The sequence below is a fragment of the Coffea eugenioides genome, chromosome 2 (assembly GCF_003713205.1).
Source record: "Coffea eugenioides isolate CCC68of chromosome 2, Ceug_1.0, whole genome shotgun sequence".
Taxonomy (NCBI): domain Eukaryota; kingdom Viridiplantae; phylum Streptophyta; class Magnoliopsida; order Gentianales; family Rubiaceae; genus Coffea; species Coffea eugenioides.
The window spans coordinates 76,223,543-76,245,029 of NC_040036.1; the positions used below are offsets into that span (position 1 = coordinate 76,223,543).

The window sequence follows — 21,487 nt, forward strand, 5'->3', positions numbered from 1 at the left end:
AAAAAGGGAAGAATTAGGAGAAGACAAATCCTCTTTGTTAGCTTCTTGTGCCAACTATATAAACGACGGAGGAAGATCTAGCTAGGCACTTTAATTATGAATCTCTAAACTGTCCAAATCTATAGCCATAATCAAACTAATGACTTGTACAGTTCTTAATTAGTATTAGGTATCTCATAGCATTTGAAAATTAGTCTGTCAAATACTATACATTATCCACATCAATTAAGTAATTAGATGACTTCTTTGGGCCCTACGAACATCTAAGAAAGCAAAAGGCAGTGATATTATTTGTCCCTAATCACTTTTAAATGAATAATGCTGTCTATTAAAAGCCGCTTATGGCTCGTTTAAGGATGTTTTGCTAAGTATTTTTTTGACAAAGAGCAGTTATGACGGTTTAGTCAGCTTAATTAAAGTTGTTCTTGACTCTTTTTTTTTTTTCCTTTAATATGATTGTGTGGGTTTATATGGTAACAATTTGTCGAAAATGATTGCATCTTTCGTTACTTGTTTCCTTCTCCAACACAAAATTATAAAAGTCACTAGAAACAAATACTTTTAGGCATGCTATGCACCGGCTGACTGGATCTTGGAAATCTACTAATGGAACATGTGTAAAGGGTCGTGAAATTTAAAAGTTTGTGCTCCATACTTCTAAATCTTGTTTTAGACTAATACGAGATTAACTAATGTTTGGAGAAGTATTAGTGACACACACAGTCTGTAATTAATTTTGCATATATAAACTGTTATATATATATATATATATATATACACACACTAGTGTTAATGTGTGTACAATCAGGGAATTTTTATAAGGATAAAATTTAAAAGATGAGAAAAAAATATTCATACCAATATTTCTATTGTTCGGACATTATATATTGATGAATGGTGCTCAAATAGAGCAGTGTGTACGTCCAATATCTGAGGGAAAGAAGAATCATAAAAACCCATCATGAGCAAATCAATGACTAGACTTGTCCCACAAAAACCTAATCTTTTTTTGGTTAAAAGCTTAATTTAATACAAGAGAGGAGATCAAAGAGGATAAGAACATGTAGTCCCACGTATAATTAAAGAGATATTGGCACAATATTTCCAGATGTCATAATGGTGCCAAATGTGGATCAAAGACCTGGGATAAGATATACTACTAAATTCTTTGAATAACAACAAAGAAAAAAAGAGAAAAAAAAAATAAAAAGTAGTTAAACAATGGAGGAGGTGACGAAATTTTCAAAATACAGAGAACACAGACACATTACATTGCACCTTACCAAAAATGTAATACTATTATTATGTCGTACGTAGTAGAAGACTACAGACTCGTTCCTAAAAACATTATTATTGCTTTCTATTGCTAATCCAAGCCGTCATAATCAATTTTATAGTAGTAGTAGTATTTCTTTTCTTATCCAAGATCAATTATTATTTTCCGTTTATCTAAGAGATACTTTAAGGTCAGGCTTGATAATCCAATTCAATATTTACATTTAATGGATTCAGATATTAGCATATTCGTGTTTGATAACAAAAAATAGTACATTAATTAATTAATTAAGTAGGTCTGAATTGTGTAGGCAATGCTTATTTAAAAATAATAATAATAAACTGTTCACTTATCACTTAATGCAAATGTAGAATGCACTCAAATGTTAACATTTCAGTATTTATAATTCAATAGTTTAATGAATTCAGATTTCAAATTTTAATTTTAAGAAAATAAAAATCATGAGCACAGTCGAACCAAGAATGTCTCGACCAATTCCCTATCAATCAAAAACAAACTTGGAGCAATACAATTGAAATATTTTTGTAAGGGCAATATTTTCAAGTGTTCAACTGCTCGCTAGTGGTTAGAAAATCAAATCACCATCATCTTCTCAACCGATGCAACCTGAAATCTTTTGTTTTTACCACCATATTATGTGATATCTCCACAAAGAAAGAGTAGTGTCAGATGATTAATGTCACATAAAACCGGACAATCAGCTAATTATGTCAAGTTTTCATTGAATCCCAAATTATGTCATTTCTTGACAGAACTACAAAAGCTGGGCAGGGCATCCAAAAATTGACACGAATATGGCCATGTCATATTTCCACAAAACCAATATTGATGGTCCAGAAACGTTGATTTGAAACCATTCTGAAACTACGGGTTCTCGATTAAACATGAATGAAAAGGCCAACCAGAACTAACAAAACAAATAAAAAAAAAGGTGGTTTGCTCTTTTAGAGAAAGGATAATGAAGATTGAGAAGTCATAATCACCCATTAAGCCTAAACATATATGTTTGTGGTGCCCGCATTGACCTGTACAAAATTTAGCTCATGTACGACGACATAAAGCACTATAGTACTTTTATTAAATGATTTCTTTTCTTTCTTGCTTGGGAAACAGAAAGCACTCCAGTGCAAAATGGCTATCAGGCACCTCGATTGGAAGATATTATACAGTTACTTTGAGTTACCTTTTGAAAAAATTGTAAGCAATTCTTTAAAAATAATACGTACAATTTTGTAACAAATGCATAATATCGTGTTATTGCTAATATGGATTTATACATACGAGCTAAGTCGAGAACTACTTGCGTGATGAAAATATTACATTCAAATATTTACGCATCTATAGATGATTTTCTACTGATTGATTTGGCTATTAATTTATGGACGATACGCGTATATGAATTTATAAATATGAGTCACATGTTAAAAAAAGTACATTCAAATATTTATATATCTATCGATGATTTTCTATTGATTGATTTGGCTATTTAATTTATGAATGATACTCGCATCCTTAATTGAGAATTATAAGGCGTGTGACGGATATTGAAAGGTCAAAAAAATCAAAATTTACGAGATTGCTATTAAATTTAGGAAGCAATTTAGTTGGGGATTCCACAAGAGCTATGAGAGTTGAGTAGGTAACAAAATCAAATTTAAGAAATGCAACCAGGCACAAGTTCAAAGAGTTGTGAGCTCAACCAAGTTGGGAGGTGATTAGTTTTGAGATTATCAAGACACAGCCAATAACAAAGCCAAAAAAAAAAAAGGGAAAAAAACTCGATAAGGAACTTTTAACAACGGTTGGGTTTTCAAGGTGCTTTTACTAACTATGGTTAAAAAATGACCAATTGTTCATTGTTTTGTAGAGCAGGAAAAATATAGAAAAGGCAAAGCCTTGAGCTGTTTCTTCATTCGTACTGTTACTGTTTCTACTCTTTACTTGCATTTTTGTGTTGCTTCTTCCTTCGGCCAGCGTCAAAATACCCATGCCTTTCGCCGACTTCTACGAGCCCTCTGAATCCTCTGTTTCTCTTTCTGTATCAATCTCCGCTTAATGTAGTATATAACATATTATTTTAGTATTCAGCAAGTACGTTTCTTTTGTCCTTGGAGCTCAAAACCAAGTGGGGCGTGTAAAGACTGTACTTTTTGAGAAGCTATTTGAAGGCATGTGGATTACAAAATATTGGTGGGTTCAAGAGAATTATCACAGCTCATTAGTGGATGTGATAATCTTTCAAGATTTTTAAGACTTTGTTTAATAATAAAGTTGCAATCTCGTTAATGATTTTGATTGGACTAATGGGTTCTGAAAATCCTCCCCTTCTTGGAGATTGGTGAGGTGAGTGAGGCTTGGACTTGGAGTTCATTTTTAAGAGGTGGGTTTTTTCTTCTTTCTTCTTTTTTCTTTAAGATTAGTGCTACTTGGTTCCCTTTAACTGATAAAGAATTGAGGGTTGTTAATTAATTTAGCAATCTCGTGTGGTTTTATCTTCTAATGATTGAGTTTCAATTAAAAGATTGAATTTTTTATGGTAAAGAAGCTCAAATAGTTGGTTATCAAGTAGCTTATGCTTCCATTAAAGAATTGGTTTGACTGGTTAATATATTTTTAATGCTGTTTCTGGATTTTTATATACTTTTATTGATCGAGACATTAGTATAAACCACATGTAATTTATGTAAGCTTGTGATTTTTTCTGGTGTATTAAGCACTCGTATATGTATCTTGTATATTGGATTTATCTGCTTATATGCAACTAAAATTGTCTTGTAGTAGTGGGGTAACGTCATTTGTTGATGTCGTGCTATTTGGATTTATGTGTTCCATTTTAATGTCGGTTGAACTTTGCTGAAGTGCTTTATGTTCACACTTTTTGTGTTTCAAAAGGGGTTCTTTTGTTCTGGGGTTTTAGTTCTCTGACAAGATCAAGGGTGTGCAGGTGTTCCAGTTTGTCCAAGTTAATGAATTTCTTGCATTTCTGAGTGGGAGTTGTGTTGTTTTTTCACCATGCCCCTCTCTGAGTTCCTGAGAATGGCCAGAGGAAAGCTTGAATCTGCCCAACCGAAAACTGCATCTCCTACCGATCTATCTCCAGCGTAAGCAGACTTTCATTTTATTTAGGAAAATGATCCACTATTACATCTTATTGTTTTTATTTCTAGGTTGAATACTTTTGTGTTTGAAACAAATTGATGATTTCTTTCCCTTTTTTCTGTGTATTGTTTGTTACATGTTGTATGATATTGGTGTATATGGTTGCAGAACTGAAAATGATCTTGTTGAGCTACTGTGGGAAAATGGTCAGATTTTGATGCAGGGTCAGTCTAACAGGGTTAAGAAGAGCCCTAATTTGAATGATTTTCCATCACAGGAGCCTGGAATTCGAGATAGGTTCACTGGAAATGTCAGCACTCCAAAAGTTGGGAAGTTTATTGAGATTGGGTCTACCTTGAATGATGCTATGCCATCAGTGCGATCAGGAGAGACTTATTTGAATCAAGAAGATGAGATGGGGCCGTGGTTGAATTATCCTGTAGATGATGGTTTTAGATCAGATTTTTGCTCTGAAATCTTGCCAGAAATATCTGGTGTAACTGGTAATGAGACATCTGCCCTTAACAGCTTCGGATCAGTGGTCAAGGGAAGCTGCAATCAAATGCCCCAGCATTCGTATGCAGTTCCGGTGCATAATGTTTTAGATATAGAGGCAAGGAATGCATCAAAGGTTTCTTCTTCAAGGACGGGTTTGTTGAGTCCATACTCATCGCAGCAATGCCAATTATCTGTTGCACCCGCAGGATCAGGAGTTTCAAGTGTAGTTATGAATACCACAAGCAACAATCCAGTTACATTTTTTGGAGATACATTTCAAGGTCAAGCTTCCCCGGGTGGTTTGGTTAGCATGAAGATGCAGAATCAAAAAGTGGGGGCATCCAATTTTTTGAATTTTACCCATTTTTCAAGACCAGCTGCTCTTGTTAGAGCTAATCTTGAGAAAACTGATGGCATAGCTGCTTCCTGTTCATCAGGTATTGAAAAGGTCTCTGCAGTGAGTAGTAGTAGTCCTGTCAAATCTACACATAAGCCATCTAGTAACTCCCAGAAGGATATTTGTGTCCATAACCAACCTAAATTGGTCTCGACCAAGGTAGATTCCAGACCATCAGTTGATAAGCCACCTGAGGAGTCATGCAGTGCTCAACGACCTGATAATTTGCACTGGGATGATTCAATTAAGAATGATAAGTCCTCGAGCCCGATAATTGGTTCTAGCATCACTAAAGAAGTGAAAGACAGTGAGAATCCTGTTGAACCTGTTGTTGCTGCTTCCTCTGTGTGCTCTGCAAATAGTGGCGAGGGAGCTTCAAACGATCAGATGCATACACTGAAGAGAAAACATTGTGATAACGAGGAGTCTGAATCACGAAGTGAAGTAAGACATAACACTGACCAACCAATTTGTAAACGCTCACTGATTTACTCCCTAGTGATAAGTATAGTGAAATTAAACACCTGACATGCAGGAAATTGATGAAGAATCTGTGGGTATAAAAAAAGTAGCTCATGCTCGGGGTGTTTCTGGTTCAAAGAGAAGCCGAGCTGCGGAAGTGCATAATCTGTCTGAGAGGGTGAGGAAAACAAATTTCTGATAATAATGACTTCATGTTGGTGTGTCTCACTTATTGATCCCTTTATTGATAATTGCAAACAGAGACGAAGAGATAGGATTAATGAGAAGATGCGTGCATTGCAAGAACTTATACCCAACTGCAATAAGGTAATTATAGATATAAACTCTTGCTTATATGCTCACTATCTGTCTGATGCTGCTAACAGCTCAGTACATAATCACTTGCAGATAAGAACCAACAGAGATAAATTTTGATTCAATGTGTAAAGAGCACTGTATTCTTATTTTAAAAAACTGTGTGCATCTGTAATGTGTATACCTCTTTTTGAAAATATATATATGTATGGAGTATATGATGATATATGAATAAGATCTACATTACCCAACATTCTGGCCTATGACTCGAAGTATGTCGTCAAGAAATGTTTTTACTTGATTTAGCATACTGTGTACACTTCGCATCTATAAAAAAACAGAAGCTTTAATCTGAGCCTTAGTATATTATGAGCTCACTTAATGCTTTTGTGATTGCAAGATGTTAGTTTCCTTTTCCTGTCTCACCATGTTGCTATTGAACCGAAACTGGTTTGCAAATCTTAGTGATTCAGATTAGAACTCCAAGTTTCAATTAAATAAGAATTTTCTGTTCTTTGTTTCTTGTGTATAATTTTTTTGGGATGCCTATCTTCATTTTCTAGGCTGACAAAGCTTCGATGCTTGATGAAGCCATTGAGTACTTAAAGACTCTTCAACTTCAAGTACAGGTAAGGTGAAATAGGGTCCTTTATGACTTTATTTCTACTATTATTTCGGTGGTTTATTTTCTGTTGTTTTCTACATTTATCCCTCCGGCATAGAAGTCTAAAGTGTATAATAGACCTTGCATAACTAAAAATTGCTGTTGCTAGTTTATTCTAATTGTCTATGTTTCTAGGCTAGCTTATTTATTTCACTTTATTTTCTTGGAGAAGTTGTGTGGGAGAAGGCTAAAGGAAGCTGCATGATGAAATTGAAGATACACCTGGTTGGTCCTACCATGTATGGGTTCATGAAAGGATAGATAGGTGCTAAACCTTTGGAACTATATGCACAAGCTGGCTCTTTTTCTTTTTGTTTTCCTTCCCAAAAAAGTACTTTTTAGTGTTATTCCGGGTGGCATTTATGCAAGGAGTCATGTCCATACAAAGGCTAAACTCTATGAAACCTGGCCGTTTCAGTGGTGAAGATGCTGGATGAATTGTTTTGTTGTTTCTTCTTTTCGAATTTCTAATAATGTCCTTGAAATAATTATAGTGCTTGCTTTTCTCTTCTTTATCCAGGTGATGTCAATGGGAGCTGGATTGTGCATGCCTCCAATGATGTTTCCAACCGGATTACAACACATGCATGCTGCTCATGTGCCACATTTTCCTCCCATGGCTGGTGGAATGGGCATGGGAATGGGTTATGGGATGGGAATGCTAGACTTGAATTCTGGATCTCCACGATTTCCGATATTTCCTCTACCGCCCATGCAAGGAGCACATTTCCCTTCTCCAACTATTTCTGGATCTTCTGGTTTCCAAGGCTTAGCTGGATCAAACCTTCAGGTGTTTGGGCATCCTGGTCAAGGAGTTCCTATGTCAATCCCAAGGGCTCCCTTAGTTCCTTTGGTGGGGCAAGCTCCCATAAGTTCAGCTGTGGGTGTGGATACCTCAAGAATGGGAATTCATGTTGAAGCTTCAAATGCATCTCCAACTTTAAATTCTGTTGTTGAAGTGCAGAATAAAAATTCACAGCTAAATCATAAAACTGATACTGGCAGCTCAATAAGCCAGACATCTAGTCAGGTTTGTGGTTTATGCATGAGTTAGCTTATTGCACTCGTAATCAAAGGAGAGATTCTTTCTTATAAATTTGCCTCACCAATCCGTGTAGTAACTGCAGCTTCAAAGTCTTTGAGCAAAGATAGCAATTTACTGCTTTCGCTCTCATTGCTTTCCTTGCAAGTTCTTTTCCTTTTTCTTTCCTGGTGAATTTACATTTTGCTAGGTAGTTGTGGGGGATTTATTTATCAATATTTATGATTTCATTAGACTAATACTCCACCTCCTATTGCTATAATCATTCTTTTGTTTTTGGGATTTCCCATTAGAGGTGGTATCCTTGTTTTCAACATAGATTTCATTTGAAGGAGAACAAGTGTTGTTCCTTTTACATTCTTGTGGTGAAATATAACCTCAATTCCTCTTTGAAAAGTATGGAATCATTTCAGAACTTGCCTCGTTGACTAAATGGGCCAACCTGTTAATGCCTTGTCTGAATTCTAGATGCATTTCTTAGGAGCTAAAACAAGTCAGACATAGAGCTAGTAGCTCTTCTCTAGAGGCAATAATGGAAAGTTTGCTGTGTATGTTGGTACAACTTTGCTGCTTGTAAAGAGTTGAAATCACAGATTGACTCTAACTACAGGGTGAGGCGGAAGTAATTGGGTGCAGATCAATTGTTATCGTTCCTCTGTACTCTGTTTTCTTTAGTGCTCTTTTTAATTACTGTCCTGCCTTCTCATATGTGCGAGTTACAATTTTTCTTTGATTAAATTTCATCCAGCCAATTGGTAGGGTAAATGTTGATCTCTGAGTTCAGACTTTGAAGTCATTGCCCAAGTTTATACTTGGTTATAAGCTATGGAGCTACATTTGCAACTTCTGGTTTCATGCTGTCTGTTGCACTTGAATATGAGAAGATAATCTCAGTCAGATGGTATCCAGCTTTTAGTTCATTATACCAGATTTAAGGCAAGAATAGCATATTATCCAAGAATATTCTGGTTATTGTTGGTTGGTTCCTGTAAATCTCCGATAATCCTTAAAGACTGACAATTACTTTTCCAAAATTAAAATTTTTTTTGACTAATAAACAATTCTAGTCAAGCACATCAAGGGGGAAAAGATGAACGCTGGTGGTTATTCTTAGTTGATGTACTGTGACAAGCTGGGCATCTAAGATCAATATGGAAGACAAGCTTATGTGTTTCATTTTTTGTTCTTCTGTGCCCTTGAGAGAGGAAAGAGGTAGTCTGGTTTTGGGACACTTGACCGTAGACCTGAATCTGATGACTTGGTTCTTGTCAATAATGTGATTGAAAACTTGTATTTAGCTTGATATTTGCAATATGATTTCTTTCTTTGTCCTTGGCATGACAACATCTGATGTATCTATCATGTGTGGTTTTTCTATTCCTTTTATCTGGTCATTAAGTATCAATTAGATATAACGAAGGGTAGACTTCAGGAAGTTATATTCTTTTTGCTCTTATAAATTATGAAGAACTGAATCTTGATATACCTCAGAACAAGATTGCATTTTGATGTGTACATGATTGTTTGCTTCCTCATCAAGCAGAAATGTAGATCCATCTAGCTTTATGCTATTATAGAGGAATGGGTGAGATTTTGTCTGCTTGATAGTTGCAGAGTATAACTAGGACGACAATTCCCGATCCATGTATTCATCGATTTCTAGATTTCTTTTCTATTCCCCCCTTTTGTCCTTCGTAAATTTATTTGTTTGTGCTTGATTTTCTTCTTTCTTTTTTCTTGGCAATTTCAGAGGCAAACTTCATACTTCTTGTTAATTTCTTTTCGAAGCAAAACCGATCTTTTCATTTTTCAAATAATTATTCACTCTTAACTCTCATTCATTCCTTCTGCTTTGTTCTTCCTTGTCTCTTTCAGTCAGAACTTCTGATTTGAGTTTTTTTTTTTTTTCCCAAAAAGAAAAAAAAGGGTTCAAGTTCTATGTTTGTTCAGAATCTGGATAGACTGTTGATCAGCTTTCTAGCTGATTTGATTAGCATCCGTTGCGCCTATTCATCAACTCTCTTATCTCGTCAGCTGCAGGCAACAAATAAGGAATTTGATCAGTCTGCCATGACTTCAAAGGATGATCAGGCACCTGATGTTTGTGCTGCGGCCTCCGTTAACATGGCGAGTACAACTGATCTCGTATGTGACAAAGAAAAAGGTGAGTATATCACTTTCTTATGACTTAACAACTGGTATTCTGGATACAGATGCCCCCCTGCCTCTCATCTCTTTCTTTCCTCCAGATGTTTACGCGACAAGTCATGTCTGTGAACTGAAGTTCTTGGCTAAAATCATTGGATAATGAGGCTAAAAACACCCCGTTTCATGTGCAGGGAGTAATGGGATGTGCAAGGGGTGATTAACAGTGATAACTAAGGTTCCAGCAGCCACATGGAATTCTTCCAGTTAGTGCCATTTCTGTCCTGAGAAAGAGTCATTGGTGACTTACATGAAGACGAGGGTTTTGCCAAGTTGTAGACACCAAAGAATCGTTTTACGTTATTGACTTGTCTGATTTTTAATATTAGGACTGTATATTACAAGCTGCACAGGTTTTTGTTTTGAAGAGAACTTTTTGCTTCATATGTACACTTTTTTTTAACGTAAACTCTGCTGCAAGAGCAGCTGGTTTTGATCTTGAGAAATGCAATGAAAATGGTTATTGGACATGTTACCTGTACATTCCCAAAAAAAAAAAAAAAGAATTTCGCCAAAAATTTATGAGAGATAAACTTCAAAAAATTCAACATATATAGAGAGGCAATTTACAAACACACATACAAATATGCATATTTGTATAAGAAGAATGATACCAACAATAATATAATAATTACTCACCATAATAATAAAGCTATCAAATTTCACTCTTTTTGACTGACAGCAATAATAAAATTTCCTATTTATAGATTAAATGACTTGGTAAATAAATTTTACAATCATAAGAAATTTTCTAGAAGTAAAACACTGATTTCCTAATAATAAAACTATCATAATTTGATTCAGATAGAATTACTAAAATTTTAACTTAATTAAAATACTGCTAAATAATAATACAAAAATTTCTATTTTTGAGCGTTGATTTAATATGTTAACATTACCAATTTTTGTTGAATCAAGCTTTTTTGTTGTCTGTACATTTCAACACTAAATGTGCGTTTCAGAAATTTTCACTCTCTGTAACTTTTGAGCATAAATTACAGATCCAAAATGTTTTAGTCAAGTTCTTACTAGCCGATCAGGGGCAATGCATTTTGCACGCCGTGTAATTCTATTTGCACGTGGTGTAATTTACTTTTCACAACATATATAATTTAAAAATAAAATTTTATGAGCCCCATACATATTGTTAAAAAATAAGATATAATATGAGATTTGAACCGTATAATATTTTTTAATCAAATCTTGATAGTGAATTGTGAGGATGAAACCGTTCCTGCCCCTCTTCCGCCCATCACCCAAAATATCAATCAACGAGTACTTTCTACTACAATTTTTTTTGATGTGGCATGATGCGTGAGTCTACGGTTATGTGGCATTATACTTGGGTAAAACTGAAAACTTGGCAAGCCACGTAAGTAAAAAAGGAGCAACAGCTGTGGAGTCTGGGAACTTCTTCTCTTGATGGCCGGCAATTCATCGCTCTCTTCTTGATTTGACATGAATCTGAATTGCTAGTGCCTGTAATCCTCCTCGTATATGATGACCTTTTGACAAAAAAAAAAGAAAAAAAGAAAAAAAAAAGTAATCCTCCTCGTGTGATGTCGATAGTAAATAGTTTATTTGTTTTAACTTGGTAGTCGGAATTATCCCTTTGAGGTATGGTATGGTCCACTAGCAAAAATGTATCCAAGAATTTGTTGAACTACAATTAATCAATCACCTTTAGTTAAAAAAAAAAAAAAAAATTTTGAAGCCACAAGCATTGAATCACTTTCACATTACATTAAACGTGGATCAGATTTGCAAAAAATATAGGATTTATAAAGGCCTAGACATAAAAGTTTGAGATGTTTACATATACTTTTTTTTTAATTTTAAAAAAATGATGGTAAGTCTTACAAGGAAGAAGGAGAAGAAGAACACTACTTAAGGAGTCAAACTTGGATCTCAGGGTCGGGTAATCAAATGTCCCTACTAGCCAAATTGAATCTTGGAGATGGTTGTAGTTTTTGTTAAAGATCATAAATAAATCCGTGACATCTCTATTTGGGATTCTCAATCCAACAAATGAGTATATCAGTGTTAAAGAAAATAAAAGAGCAAAGCGAAAAATTTAAAAGATAAAAACTCGTTTGATAAAACTTAAATCTGAAATATAAAGATTTAGCATTGAAAGTGTTAAGTAGCTAAATTGATAATTATAATTTTATACCTAAAAAGCATTTGTATTTGTGTGTTTGGAGAGAAAGAAAAAATACGCATATGGGAGAGGGAGTAAATAATGAAATATCCGAGAGATAGTGTTGAATTGTATATATTTGTGTGTGTGGGAGTACGTGTAGAATAAAAAGAGAGCAAATGTGTATTTTATGTGAGAGCATATTTGAGAGCGCGTTATGTATGCGAGAGATGTAGTATGTGTTGTCAATTCAATCAAAAATTTTCACTTAAAATTATGCATACAAATTAAACGGTGCTTAATATATTAAGTGATAAGCCATTTTCATTATCAAACATGTTGAATTCAAAAAGTTCTACATGAATTAATTTCCAACATTAAATAAAAATCTCAACCACGTATTTAGATGTATGCACCCTAAGTGGCTTCTCTAGAATCCTCATCTTTTAGCAATTGTTGCAAACAATCCAATCTCCCCTTCTTGCTCTTGATTACCCCCACAGAGGTAGAAAGGTCAGTGTAATTTTTCCAAACCTTGGAGGTTCATGAATAATTTTGCCCAGCTTCAGAGACGACTTGTGTCAATAATAATAATGCCTCTTGCTTTGAAAAGATTCCTGGGTGATAATGATGTATATCATCTGTCATTGTTATGTAATGGAGTAATATGGCATCAGTCATTTGTCCCTACTACTTTTGGACCGTTTCTGTGTATCCTCCATATGGAGCTGCCCAGCTCTGCTTTTCTGAAAGTAAAGGAATACAATTGCTATGCAAACAGCTAGTCTTGTGAAATATCTGCTTGGCCTGTGGCCACATCTTGGCTAAGGCCAAAGAACCCTAGCTTAAAAGCAACAAGTGCCTTGTCAAACTGGTATTTCTAGATGGACAAATCTTGCATGTTTTGGCATGCACAAATATCATCAACTGCTGCAGAAAGTCTAGAATCATGTAATGTTAAGCATATAGGCCTACTACTAGCCAATGTTCTTTGTATAAAACACCATGGAGCAGGAATTCCTACCTTTTTATTTCCGGTTAGCAAGTCTTGGCAAACCTGATGATATTGACAGGAGCAACTAAGAGCTATTTGATTAAATCTTAAGAGCCAAGAAGGATGTGGACTACTTCAGGCAGTTACTGAAGCAGATAAAATTTCCCTGTCAGCCAATACATGACAATAGGTAGCAACAAAGCTCCTCAAGCAAAATAACATATTCTGGTTTCTTGAAACAAGAAGCAGATAAACACTAAAAAACACTAATGACAGCTTTGATGAGTAAAATAATATTCACAATGTAACAAATCTATACGCTCCCTCAACAAACTGAATACAATCAAATTCACCCACAATTAAGCAAATACACACAACTCAATGAACAGGTAGGAAAAGAGAAGAAAAGCAAAAGAAACCAAAAATACAATCTTCCTACTATTTGGTATGTAGCAAAGCGGGGTATCATACCACGGTAGCAAAAAAATCCACTAATGCAGGCAAACCAATCTGGAAAACAAAATATATCACACCCTCAATAAAATTACCCCTTCCTTGGTCTCTATATTGTTTCTTTAACTTGATCTCTATAGTAGCCAGGACATTACTCAGCTTTTAACCTCCTCTTTTGTTTCAGGGGGTGGTGCTGCTGGTGTTTTTGCTTGTGATTTTCCAATGATTGCTTTCTTTGCCTTAACAAGAGAATGCTTCACCTTAGAAAGTATGTTAGTTGATTTTTGGGTTGTCTTCCCTGGAACCACTTCTTTAGGAGCTTCTTGTGTTGTTTTCAAGTCACCAACTTCTTTGGACTCTTCAACTGCAACATCAGTTTTTTCAGTCTCTTTAACAGCCTCTGCGGCTTCCTCTGCTTTTGTTTCTGTCTCAGCCTCAGCCTTCTCCGGTTCTTTTTCGACATCCACATTTTTGTCTACTACTGCATCCTTTTCGGTTTCAGCTGAAGCCACGGTTTCTTCTATTTTGGTCCCAATTTCAGCAGGAAGTTCAATATCTCTAGACATTTGTTCTACAGATTTACTAGAATCTTCAGGAGGAGGAATAGAACTGGTAACAGCATCAACTTCCTTCGCTTCCAGCTGAGATGATTCCTCAGAGATACCGCTTTTCTCTTCCTTTTCTTCAGTCTTCAAATCCTTGGTTTCAGTTTCCTTCTCAACCTTTTCCAGCAATTCTTCCAATGTCACTTGCTTTTGAGGTTTGGCAGTCAATTCTTTTTCTTTGTCCTCAGCCTTTTCTGCAACTTCAGTTGGAGGAACTTCTACATTTTCTGTTTCAACTTGAGCTGCCACAGGGGTTGAAGCAATCTGTTCTGAACTCTCAGTGGCAGTAGATTCTACTCCCTCTGCCAACTTAGTTTCATCAATCTCATCAGTTGAAATTTCTCTGTCTTTTATTGTTTCCACCTCTATTTTCTCTTCAGGCTCAGCCGTTGCAGCTTCTTTCCCAGTTTGTTCTGTAGCTACAGGTTTTTCTTCTGGTCTGTCCTCTGCTACCGGTTCTGGAATCGAAATTTCTTCTTTCCCGGGCTCTGCTGCTGAAACTTCCACGACATCAGCCGCAGCTGCCTCTTCTACTTGCTCCACTTTCGTCTCAATAGCCCCATTTACTGGCTCTGAAATATCAATTTTCTTTGGTAACTCCTCTACTTGCTCCACTTTAGTCTCAACACCCTCCTTTACTGCTTCAAGAACATCAATTTTCTCAGGTGACTCTTTCACTTCCTCCTCTTTAGTCTCAATAGCCTCAGTGGCTGCTTGAGGTATATCAATTTTCTCTGGCAACTCCGTCACTTCCTCAGCTATTGTTTTAGTAGCGCCACTCACTGATTCAGGAATATCAATATCTTTTGGTATCTCTTCAACTTTCTCCTCTTGTGCCTCCACAGCTTCAACCACTGATGCAGGAATATCAATTTCCTTTGACTCCTCTACCAGCTTCTCCTCCTCGGATCCTTTTGGGGGTTCTTCTTGTGGCGTTTCCAAATTTTTTATCCCGGAGTGCCCTTCTGGTTCACGTTTTAGAATGTTATCCACTACTCCTGCAACATTAACAGTTTCTTCTTTGGGAACATATTCTTTTGCTAATTCCGGATTATCTTTGGAAGAAATATCCAGAGCAGGGATATCATCAGGTTTCTTAATCTCTTCAATTGCAGGAGGCTCAATGTGCTTATCCTCAATCTTTTCTTCCGGTTCAGCTGATGTAATAGGCAAACTTGGGGGCTCCTCAGCTTTTGGCTTCTCTTCCACCTCAGCTTTCACGACCTCTTCAACTACAAGTGGTTCACTTTGTTTCTCCTCCATCTTTTTCTCTGTTTCAGCCAATGGTACTGCTGTTTCACCAGGGGTGTTCTCATCTTTTGGCTTTTCTTCATTTTCCTTGGGTGGAGAAGTACCGTCTTCTGCAATTTTCTCTACCTCTTCTTTTACTTCCTTCTCAACTTGCTGCAATTTAAGTAAAAGCAATTTAAAAAAATGCAGAGAAAGCATAGGAAATCATTTGCATTCTGAAAAGGGGAGCATCTTATCCTAAACGAACCTAATTAGTAAAGTTAAAGGAACTGCAAAAGTGAGTAGGAAATCTGGAAGCAAAGTATCTTCAGAAAGATTTAGTCCGATTACGTGATGAAGGTTGGAAATTTTCAACTGAAATCGACATGGTGAACCTGCTGAAAAATTTATTGGACAGGACATCGGTAGCAGGAATGGAGAAACGAGAATCTGAAACAAGAGTTACTGATGACCAGAACTCTCTCTGATCATGGGTCATTCTTAGTCCTGACGAAAACTGGAATTCCCAAAATATTGCAGAAGGATCTTTAAAGTTTCACAGGCTCATCACAAGTTGCTTTTTTTTTTTTTTTTTCCTTGTCTTCCTTTGTTGATCACAACATAAATCTAGAGTAAATGATTTTACTTGATTTTTCATAACACCATGCCTGGACCTTGCTCATGTGATATCATAAGAAGTGCTGGAACCATGATGATGTCAAAGATTTTATCAATCCTAGTGAAAAGCTAGATGAAACACTAGAAGATTTTATTGTTGGAAATAAAATCTTAGAACATATATACTGCATAACAAGAAAACAACGAAGAAGCACACAAAAATCCCATGAAATCCCAGAGCACAAAAAGATTGAAACAAGCATGCCCAAAAAAAAAAACCAAACTTGAAGGTAAAGTAACATGGAATATTAAACTTGCGTACAGAGTATAAACTATGAAGTTAGTGAAAATTACCTCAAGGGCTGGTGTAGAATGATCTGATGAAACAGTTTCAGTAGCCATGGATGATTCCTGATGATGAAGTGATAAAAATTCAAGAATCAGGAATGAAACTGCTAGAGTGAATTCAGTAGTCAGAGTATAGTTGTAGACTTGTAGTACTAGTAGTATAGAATAAAGAAGTGGACAAGAAAGGAAAGGAATGATGTGGTTGGCTGTTGGCAACAACCTAAAAGGGCTCCAAAGCAAACTCAACAAAGTAACCACAACTAGCCAGTCACATTATACATTTCCTTTCTATAATAAAATAGTCTTTGAGAAAATAAAAATACCAATAATGTGTGTGTGTGTGTGAGGGACTAATCTTCACATGGATGATGATCTGTAAATAGCTAGTGGGAACCCTTTATCAAAAAAAAAAATTTTTAATTAAAGAATTGAAATTGATAAAAGGAAATAAATCAAAATTTAAAATTTTTGAAAGTCATAGAAAATCATGAGATGGCATTGTCCATTTCAAAAGGTGACAGGCTTTAATATGGGGACCAGGGGGTGTATTAACGGCCTAATTCATTTTGAAAACAGTTGTCTAATTTGTCGGATTGTTTTAAAGGAATAAATCTGATGTGAATCAGAAATTAATGAATGCCCTGCCCAATAGGAGATTCGGAAAATTAATGGAACCCATTTTCTATTACTGACATTAATTAGTAATTAATTAATCATCAGTATCCTTTTCATCGACACCGCCTTTGATGCATAATAAATAGTGTAGCAGAGTTGTTGTTTTGTCTTTGTTTTTGGGGTTTCTTTCTTTGTTGTTTTTTGAGTGGACAGGGAGGTGCATCGTTGTGACGGCCCGAGTGCTTTACAGCTTACCTTTTACATTTACTTCAGATTTTTATGAATTAAATTTTGTATTAACTGAAAGTTTATATAAAAAAATATATTTAAACGTCGATCACATTTCGATGAATTTTCTCTCGTCCTTTACTTTTAAAATTATAATTTTACGTCTCTTATAAAAGTAAGTTAATAAAATTGAGTCATAACTTAGATTTTTAATCACTTTTTACTCTAAATCCATCACGTGACCCATAAATAGTCTGTTTTTAGGGGTAAAAATGTTATATGTCATTTACAATTAAACAAATGATCCTATCTATAATCATTTTTGTTCATAAAAAAGTAAGTTCTGGCTAAAACTATATTCAGTTTTTTTTCCTAAAAAATTAGTTTGGACCCAATTTTTATTTATTTTTACCGTTAAAGTAGTGGAATCTAACCTTTTTTGTATATAAAAAGATGATTGCATTTGGGTCACATGACGATTTTAGGCTAAAAAGTGATAAAAAAAAAAAACTTAGGTTAGAATCAAATATTGCTAACTTGAATTTATAAGGGACGTAAATTTGATATGTTAAAAGTGAATGATAAAAAAATTCATTTAATAAAATGTGATGGACGTTTTCAATAATTTTTTTAAAAAAATTTATATAATGAAATCAAGGATTTTTTTTTTTTACTGATTTAAAATATTTTTCCAATTTCTTACGAAGCAAAATTCCTCGTATTCTAGATGAAAAGGGCCTCCAACCCAAAAAAACAAAAATGGATCATGAAAAAAAAATGCTTCGGTTGAGTCTAAAGTAAGAAGCGGTAAAGGCAACAGGGTCTTCAAAATGGGACTCTTGGGCTAGGTCTTGCTCTTGGCCAACCTTCTGATTCCTTCATTATAATTTATAATTATTGAGAAGACAATCAATATTACGTACACATTCACCGACTAAATTAAGAAGGAAAACCTTTTTTTTTTGGATGATTATGTAATTGGTTAGTCGGTTCACTAATTGTACTTAATTATTGAATCTCGTCGACACAGAATACATTATCTAGTGGAGGAAGCATAATTAATTATCTTTAACTAATAAGCGAGTGGATAAGATTAGAGACCCTTTTTTTTTTTTAAACATCCATCTATATGTTTAGTAAATCACATTAGATAGTATCCAAATTTATGTAGCGTTTCTTGAAAATTCTATCAACTATTGCGTGGCAAATTCTAGAAACAACCGTAAGAGATAATTGGAATATTTTGGACTATTAATATGCGGAATCTAATTCATACATACGTAGCCTTGAACCCAAAGAAAGAAAGGAAAGGAAAAAAAAAAACTCTCCATAGCTTTGGAAATGAATATATTTCTTTATCGTTATGTTTCCAACTTAGTTTCTCAATTGTAATGTTAGTGTAGTCAATAGTTTTAAAGATTTTCTAGTGAGTGTCAAGAGAAAAGTCGTTAGCATACAAAATTTGCTATTTAAACATAAACATTTTTGTAAGTGGGAGGTCAAGAATTCGCAATTTTCTACTTACAATCCCTCGTATCTTACCACTCAACCCAATTCTAGGGTTGTAATTGAATCGAGCAGCTCGCGAGTTTGATAAAAAACTTGACTCGGACTGGAGTTTACTGAGTTCCAATCGATTTTGAGTAGCTCGATGGGCCTACCAAGTTGAGTTTGAGTATTCAACAGCAAAGCTCAAAGGTTCGTTGAGGCTTATCGAATTTTTTAATTTTAATTCTTTAATATATTATTATTATGAAATTATCCTTGTGCCTATGAGAGTGGTTGAATTTACTAAATGTTTCAGGTCGTATGAAATTTTTTGAAAGAAATTAATATCTTTTTGCTAAAAAATTGTCAAGAAAAATGAAATCTCCAAATCTTCCTGACTCAAGCTCGATGAAGCTCGCATTGACTCGAGCCCCATATGAGTCAAGTTCAAGTTCTGTGAGAAATGCATTGAGATCGAACTCAAGTATCTTTCCTGCATGTCGATTTGAGCTCGAGTATGGATTCGAATAGATTACATTCCTGCCTAATCCTCCTCCTAAACATAGGCACTTGTATCTATTACTCTCTTTAATTTTATCACCTTCTTGATTTAATTTTCCTTTTCAGAATATTTGTTTCTCCCACTTCAATTTGCCCTAGTTTTTTTAAAAATAAAATCATCATCTTAGAAGAGAATAATCTCTCATTAGAAAACTTAAAAGAAACTTTATTACAAACAGAAAAACAAAGAAGAAAAAAGATATGGGAGTGAGGAGACTTGGTCTTCCTCCCAGGGAAAAGGCATTTTGTTTGCGAGGGAAGAAAAACGCTAGAGAGAAGGAAGAGAGTTTAGGTTTACGTCCACTGCAATTGGTGTTTCATCTTCTTAACTGCCCTAGTTAATTCACCGATAAATGTGAAAAGGGTATAAGTTAGTAATTAAAAGGTGATCAGGGAACATATATAGATGAAATAGATCTCACAAGTTGTATTGTATCATAAAAAATGTAACTTGGGACATGGCTGGGAGATTAATAGCGTGTAGAAAAGTGAATAAACGGATTTGAAATAGTTAGATCCAATGACTATTTTGTAAAATGATTGCCAGATCGATCACTTTACAGTACTAAAATGCTCTACCTTTTTTCATTCTTTTGTTTTCTTATTATCTTTTTCCCCACCCAAAGGCCTCAATATGAGAAGACACCATACTAATACATCAAATGCATATGCATATGTGGAATTGGAATCATCAATTGAACCAATATGGCTATCAGTAAAACCAACTACTCTAGGTGTAGTTGGTCACCAAAAAAATTTTAAGAACTCTATTTGGATGTAAATTAAGGGATCGAATCTTTTGACTTGTATTTTCTTGGAAATTTCGTCAACAGGCGCGTAGACACCTGTTTGGCTGATGGTGATTCAGTTTGCTCCGAACATCACTTTACGGTCTACTTTTGCAAAATAAATTTAGATAAGGTGATGTCTTGAATCAGTTTGTAAGTCCCTCAAGTAAATGGCATTTTCAGCTACAAAATGCTGCCCCGGTTCACCATAAATAAGAGAAACAAATCATGAATATTGCAAACCTCAATGTATTCAAATATTTGTCTTTTGCTGACGAGGCATTGATTTAGTGGTTAAAGTTAAGATCTCAGATATTAGAACTTTTGGGATCAAATTTCACTACTCCTTCTAGTTTCTTAAGTCTCGCTCCTCTTCTATTGGAAAAAAAAAAGAAAATTTTTTTAAAATTTTTTCCCGCAATCATGGAATTGCAAGTTTAAAAACAGCCATGTAAATAAGGCTATACAAAAACTAATGCACAACTATGAAATTTGAATCCATGAATTTTTTACTTCTAATTCTTTACATTATTTTCTCCCTTTAAATTTGATTGTTGCTGCAACTAGACCAAATCATCATTATGTCAATTCAATTAACTGAGGGATTCCTTCCTCTGTGCTTCCGTCGCCTGACTTCGTCGCTATATAAATGGAGCCATCGCTTATCACTTCTCACAAGGGACCCCCAAACCACAACACCCTCCCTCCCCCAACACACAAAAAAAAAAAAACACTCCCCATTTAAAAAGTGATTTTTGAAAAGATACAAAGATAATTAAAAAAATTTTATAATGAATTAATTTTTTTTACTTCTTATTTTTGTAAATAAGGGCGAATCCAGACAAACCAGTATTAAAAGTACAAACTTATAGGTCCATTTGGATCGTTATTGTTAGGAGTTTTTATAAAACAATGTACTGTAACAACTTGACGTAGGTGAGATAACAAAGTCATTAGGAAATATGTTCACCAAAAATGTAAAAATCTTTTGCAAAAAATCACAATCCACCTATATATTCAAAATTTTCAAATGGGGAGAAACCACCAATTCGTGTGATTATTGTGGTTGCACGTGATTATATTACACAGCATTGTGGATAAGGCATAGAATTTCCACTTGTTAACCATTAAGCCAGCTTTGTACAAGTGATAATTTGAAATTGCAGCTGGAGCTGGACTAGTGATTATTTCGCCACAGGGGCAAGTGTATAGGCCAGGAGGAGCCTAGGAGTCTTAATTCTTCGATCTCCTCATCAATTTTCTTTTTTTTTTTTTTTTGAAGGACCTCATCAATATTTTGGGCGCAATAATTACCGGAGCCGGTTGAATGGGCATAGAGCGGCCCACATCTATATATCGGAACTATTTTTTTTTAAGCGGCCCACATCATATCGGCACTAATTTGCCCTAACGCATAATCTTTTATTTTCTTGATCATCA

At 35.0% G+C, this 21,487-nt stretch overlaps 2 protein-coding genes across 4 annotated transcripts; one reads left to right on the forward strand and one right to left on the reverse strand.

The window, feature by feature from the left end:
- The first annotated feature begins 3,226 nt into the window (after positions 1-3,226).
- On the forward strand, positions 3,227-10,454 carry LOC113763499 (transcription factor PIF3-like). 3 transcript variants are annotated; one of them, XM_027307327.1, is made up of 9 exons: positions 3,227-3,677; positions 4,242-4,398; positions 4,565-5,735; positions 5,827-5,931; positions 6,015-6,080; positions 6,632-6,697; positions 7,253-7,762; positions 9,809-9,938; positions 10,114-10,454. In XM_027307327.1, the coding sequence occupies exons 2-9, from the start codon at positions 4,310-4,312 to the stop codon at positions 10,137-10,139; spliced, it is 2,163 nt and encodes a 720-aa protein (XP_027163128.1). In that variant the 5' UTR covers positions 3,227-3,677; positions 4,242-4,309; the 3' UTR covers positions 10,140-10,454. The 3 variants fall into 3 exon arrangements, with proteins under 3 accessions (XP_027163128.1, XP_027163129.1, XP_027163130.1); XM_027307328.1 differs by having other exon boundaries at positions 9,815-9,938; XM_027307329.1 differs by lacking the exon at positions 3,227-3,677 and having other exon boundaries at positions 4,344-4,398; positions 4,674-5,735.
- Positions 10,455-13,363: 2,909 nt separating this feature from the next.
- LOC113761901 (golgin subfamily A member 6-like protein 22) lies at positions 13,364-16,575 on the reverse strand. Its single transcript, XM_027305077.1, has 2 exons — positions 16,374-16,575; positions 13,364-15,575 (listed from the first exon to the last, which is right to left on the reverse strand). The coding sequence occupies exons 1-2, from the start codon at positions 16,419-16,421 to the stop codon at positions 13,722-13,724; spliced, it is 1,902 nt and encodes a 633-aa protein (XP_027160878.1). The 5' UTR covers positions 16,422-16,575; the 3' UTR covers positions 13,364-13,721.
- Between the last annotated feature and the right edge of the window lie 4,912 nt (positions 16,576-21,487).